Here is a 5,342-nt window from a genome sequence, read left to right on the forward strand (position 1 = left end):
TATAATCAGAGTTTTTTCAAGATCAGCTGATAAAACAACCCATGACTAAGCGTATCAGATCCTCTCCCACAGGCACATACGTCTCCTAATATGGCTGGCTGTCATCACCGTTGCATTTTCATTTCCAAAACACCCTTTCTGCCTCCAGTAGGAAGGACTTCACACTACAAGGGTGCGTGCAAGGAGAGGACTCCATTCCCCGCAAGCCAACCACTCCATTTACCGACAGGCATGGGCCAGCTTTGCAAGGAGAACCCTGCAGCTGCAGTACAGCCCACTAAAAATTAATACTAGAACATATTTTGAAAAAGCCTTTTAACACTAGGCAAGCAATACAAACCAGCCACCACTACACAGCTCAGACAGATATAAGCACTGTAGCGTTTCCCTGGAGACTAGCAGCTTTATAGAAGAGGAAGGAGTAGCAGCACTGAAGAGACACACGAGCAACAGCTCCTGGTCCTTTGAGCATCTGGAGAGCCAGTTATCTGAGTTGAGGCAAGGAAGGCAGCCCTTTATACCAGAGATGCTTCCCTGACTGCAAGCCCACTGCCAGCAGACCACGGCACAACTGGTTTTGCTGGGAGGCTTATGCAGAGCTACATGGAGACATACTTCTTCCACCTTTCCGTACACCTCATGGTCAGACCAGCTCCCAGGCCTGTGTCCAGGCCAGCAACAGTTAGTCAATCAGGACTTTGTCCTTGGGTCAGTAGTAAGGCCCTAGCTTCTCATAGCCCGAATAGCTAGGCCACTCGGGAAAGAGGCCATAGGAGCACCGAGGGCTCCCAAACTGGTCAAAGGCACTGCCAAAGTCAGGGCCCCGCGGGGGGCAGATGGCTTCCTGGGCAGACTTCAGTTCTGACCGTATGATCCTGTAATTTGTGCCCCTGTTGCTGTCCCAGTACACCTTCCCGTTGCACTCAAAGGAGATGGCAAACTCAACTCTTTCGTGGGACTGAATTCCCTCGGGCAAGCTGATGTCAAAGGAAAATGTGTCCCGATCTGACCCTCCATAAGTATCCTTGACATACTGGCATGGGTAATCTACAAAGTTTTTCCAGGTGTCAAACGTCATCCTGATTTTCACAGTCTTTTCAAAAGCGAGATTCTTCACTTTCACTGTTCCCACAATGGATCGCTCCTTTAGCATACAGTTTTCAAGGCAGACACAGTCTGCCTGGAGGCGGTTTCTGAAGTCCAAGTAGTCCACAGAGGGCTGAACAAAATCCAGGACAAAGCTGTCCCTCTCCACTGTTGTGAGACCCACAATGTTGTCTATCAGCTCGGTGATGTTGAAAGGAATATCTAGCGGATCGTCGAACTCCGAGAACACCTTCACCATTGTCAGAGCAAAGCCTCTGCTATCTGCGAATGACACCCTCTTCTTCACTTTGTTGTGTGTGAAGGAGTTTGCTGCCTCTTCTGGCCCATTCAGCACCGTCTTGGTACTCAGCTGGATGCAGGGCCGCAATGGCTTGCTTGGCTTCGGAGCAATTTTGCAGGCACACTTCTCTCTTCGCAAGGGTGAAGAGCACAGGTACAGCTGCATTGCTACATCCACAGCCATTGCTTGTTTGTGAGGAAAATAGTCTAATACTCTGGAAGATAAGAAGAAGGGTAAGTTGATGTTAGAAAAGCATTTTAATATGACTTTTGTCAGACATATGCTACACCACTTTCCCCTCCAGCCATCCCAAAGAAACTTGCTTCCATCCACCCCACAAGTCCCTCAAGCTTAAAGGCAGGTACTTGTATGGTGTGATTTACAGACACGGTGAGAAACATGCTAAAGCAGAAGTGGCAGGACCAGAGCCTGCTGTGCCCTTGAACACGATCTCTTCTAATTTCTGCAGGGACAGAGTCACCATTTGAAGGCACACACAAACACTGTCCTACTAGGCTAGCACTAGCAGGCTCCAGAGCATTTCTCACCCAAAGCAAAGCCCATGCCTCAGTCCTGCTGGTGTCCACAAAACCTACAGCTTATCAAATCTCAATGCTACATAAAGCAGTGTTCCTGTTGCGCTCTCCTCCCTCCAGGAGAGACTCTCCCCAGGGCATCAGGCACTTCTTCAGGGGCAGTAACTCCGTTTGTCACAAGCTACTGTACACAACTAACCTCACCTTTCATAAAACCCTAAATGTCCGGTATTTTTTAGAGGCTAAAAAGCACTTGTTTGGTTGAGCTATGTACTTTGCTCATCGCTGTCTCTCAGAACTGTTCCACCTAAAATGCCTGCAAATGGTATAATGAGGATAACAACAGTCTGATGCAGCAGCAGGGAAGAAACTCAGCTGACATTGCCCTACACCTACAGAGGAGCTGCTTTCTTCCCACTACTGCACTTTAAAACAGATGCCAGCTCAGATGGCCCAGCAGATTTCACCTCCAGCATGGAGTTCCAGCCTCAAACCTTCATGGTCCATATAGCCACAGGGCTCTGCCAAACCCAACTCACTTACTCAGGGCTGACCAAGCCTTTGGAAACAAGTCCTTCCCCTGGAAAGCGCAGGCTGTGTGCCCTTCCACCACAGCCTCCCTGCCTCCAGCCCATTCCTCCAGGGATGCAGCACCATCCCTCTCTGTGCACCCACTTTAGGGCAGCTCCCAACCAGCACCTTGCCAGATGTAGCCCTGGAGTTGCCTCTGCAGCCAGGCAGCTCCCAGACCATTGTACCTATCGCTTCTGCCCCTTACACCGAGGTTAGGATGGAGGCTTTTGGCAGAATCTCTTTGGCCTGGCTCTAGATAAACTGCTGGACAGATTTATCACACACATCCCCCTTAAGTCAACTGCGTTGCAGCTGACCTTAAACACAGAGTATTCCCTTAATAAAAATTCCTTGTCTGGCTGCAGACCAGGCTCCAAAGCTGCTCCCACCCCGCAGAGCGGGACGAGCCAGCAGCAGTAGCAGCAGCCGCCAGCCACATGACACAGCAGAGCTCCTGCTGCCAAAGCCACGTACAGCCAGCTCTAGTACTTGATCACCATCCCCGTGCCAAGAAAAAGCAAGAGCTACACTCTCCGATTCAGTGCTTTAACTCCCCACCCTGCAACGCCGACAGAGCGGCTCTGAGTGGGCTCTCACAGCATCCATTCAGCAAGGGCATTTGTTTACTCAGAGCACATGTGCCAGGGCTTGCTTCCCAACACACCCACCAGCTAACTCCTGCATCGCCTCCTTCCCACTTAAGGGCAGCTATACAAGACAGACAGCAGATCCACCTGTCTGCTAACACCCTTCTGCTCATCTCTACCTGTTTTTGTGAAGTTTTTTATTCACACACACTTTATATAGGTCATTTCCTCCTTTAAATTAATGCAGCCTCCAATGCTTCTCTCTTACTTGGGTCAGTTTCATCCACATCGCATCTTTTCCTAGGAAAATTTATTCAGCTGAATTCCCATAATGCTGAGAAGTCAGGTTTCTTAGTAAGTCTTGGTTATTCACCAGTTTTAGCATGAAGAGGCAAGAAATATCCAGCCTGATTTGCATTACTTGGAGCTTTTTTCCAAGCTAAGAAATATAGTAAGAGCTTTTTGTACCTACTACTAGGCTGAGCTACGTGCTTTTACAAACTGCCTTTTTTTGGTTCTTTGATACCCCAGACATCTCCTTCTGCTCTTGAGAGCCTGCTGATGCCCAACTCACAGCCAACAGCGGAAGGTTTCCCTTTTGGGGGTAGTGTTGGCTGTCTTGAACTTCAGATGCTTCGAAGGTGGCAGCAGAGAAATACTTTTGAGAGCAGAAAAGGGAGGTCTGGGAAGCCAGCGGTGAAGGCAGGCAGCCCTGCACAGGTACGGGGGCCGATTCCTTTCCCCCTCCTCTCAAAAGGAAGACAGACTAGATTCTGCCTCCGGACATCTTCCCGCAGCTCTGCCCTCTCCTGATGAGGATGTCTCTCTGCTCACACTCCCCTCCTCTTTTTCTAGGAAGAAGGAAGTCAGAGCAAAGGAACTATTTATACCTGCACTTATCAGACCCCTTCGATCGCCTACATCCTGCTTCCAGCGCCGTTTGGGAGCAGGTGACCCCCTTGCAGAGGGCTGGACACGCAGCAGCTGCTGGAGCCACAGGTTTTTAGAGGTGACACGCTGCGGGATGAAACAGCGCTCGGGTTTTCTGCTCTCTTCTTCCTCCTCCTCTCCAGGAAATGCCGAGCTGTTCCGAGGGCAGACCCCCATTCCCACAGGCATTTACCGGAGGTCCGGCCGATCCGATATCCCCCCCCCCCGTTACCCCCCGTCCCTTCCGCTCTCCAGGCCAAAGCCGCGCTGCACACCCGAGCCGAGCCGCCCGGCACCACCGCCGTTCCGGGACGCCCCGGCCAGCCCGAGAGGAGGCAACAGGGCACAGCGCGGCGGAGGGGCGGCCACCCCATCACCGCTCCCGGCGAGCCACCAACAGCCAAGCCTGGAAGGTGCCGCATCCCCCCCGCCCCGGTAACGCCGCGCCACGACCCGCACCGGGGGAAGCCAAACGGCAGCAGGGCGGGACGCCCCCACCGGCGGTAGCGGCGGGCAGGAGGACGTGAGCGCCGGCGTTGCCATACCTGGTGCAGTGCATGAGGCCGGTCCCGACGCCCTCCCCCCCAGCTCGCCACAGCCGTCGCCGCGGTGGCCCCGGACCCGGCGCCTTAAGCCCGCCCGCCCGCGCAGCCCCGCCCCTCCCGGCCGGCCAGCCCGCGCCGCAGCCAATCAGCGCGCTCCCAGCCTGGCGGGGGCCCAATGGGACGCCGGGCGCCCGGCACGCGAAGGGGCGGGGGCGGCGGGGGGAGCGGCGGGCGGGGGGTGCCCGGCGGCGGCGGCGGCGGCCCCGCCGGGGGAGCGGGGACGGGACAGCGGCAGCGGGCCTGCCAGGGGGTTCAAACCCCGGGGACCCTCTCCTTTTGCGGAGGGATCTCGCCGAGCCAGCCCCGCGCGGGGGCCGCTTGTTTTGGCACGAAGAGACCACCCCGGTGTCGGGGCTCGCACGCTCCCAGCCCCTCGCCGGTGGCACGGCGCTGTCCCCGCCGGCCCGGGAGGGCAGAGCGGGGCGGGGCGGACGCCGCAAATGAGCAGAGATAAGGAAATCCTGCGATAAACCGCAGGAACGCGTTCTTGAGGCAGGAAAACCTTTTCTGGGTGCACTGACCTTCTCGGCGGGGCTGGCCCGGGGTGTTTGGGTGCCCCGGGGCGGGTGGGGAGGGGGGATTCTCACACGGCCACGACTTGTGACGGCAGTGCTGGCTGGCGCTGGGGAGAAATCGCCAGAGGATACTCCAAAATCCTCTTTCCAGACAGTATTTATAAGTGTGGAGTGGAAAAAACTACTTTTTCGTAGAGGTGACTTACGGT

General features: G+C 54.9%; 1 protein-coding gene across 1 annotated transcript; it reads right to left on the reverse strand.

Moving 5' to 3' along the window:
• Positions 1-709: 709 nt before the first annotated feature.
• Positions 710-4,572, reverse strand: PPP1R3B (protein phosphatase 1 regulatory subunit 3B). The gene is made up of 2 exons (XM_074148032.1): positions 4,559-4,572; positions 710-1,601 (listed from the first exon to the last, which is right to left on the reverse strand). Exons 1-2 carry the CDS (start codon positions 4,570-4,572, stop codon positions 710-712), a joined length of 906 nt encoding a protein of 301 aa, XP_074004133.1.
• Positions 4,573-5,342: the final 770 nt, after the last annotated feature.

Source organism: Numenius arquata, chromosome 5 (genome assembly GCF_964106895.1).
Source record: "Numenius arquata chromosome 5, bNumArq3.hap1.1, whole genome shotgun sequence".
In the NCBI taxonomy this organism is placed as follows: Eukaryota; Metazoa; Chordata; class Aves; order Charadriiformes; family Scolopacidae; genus Numenius; species Numenius arquata.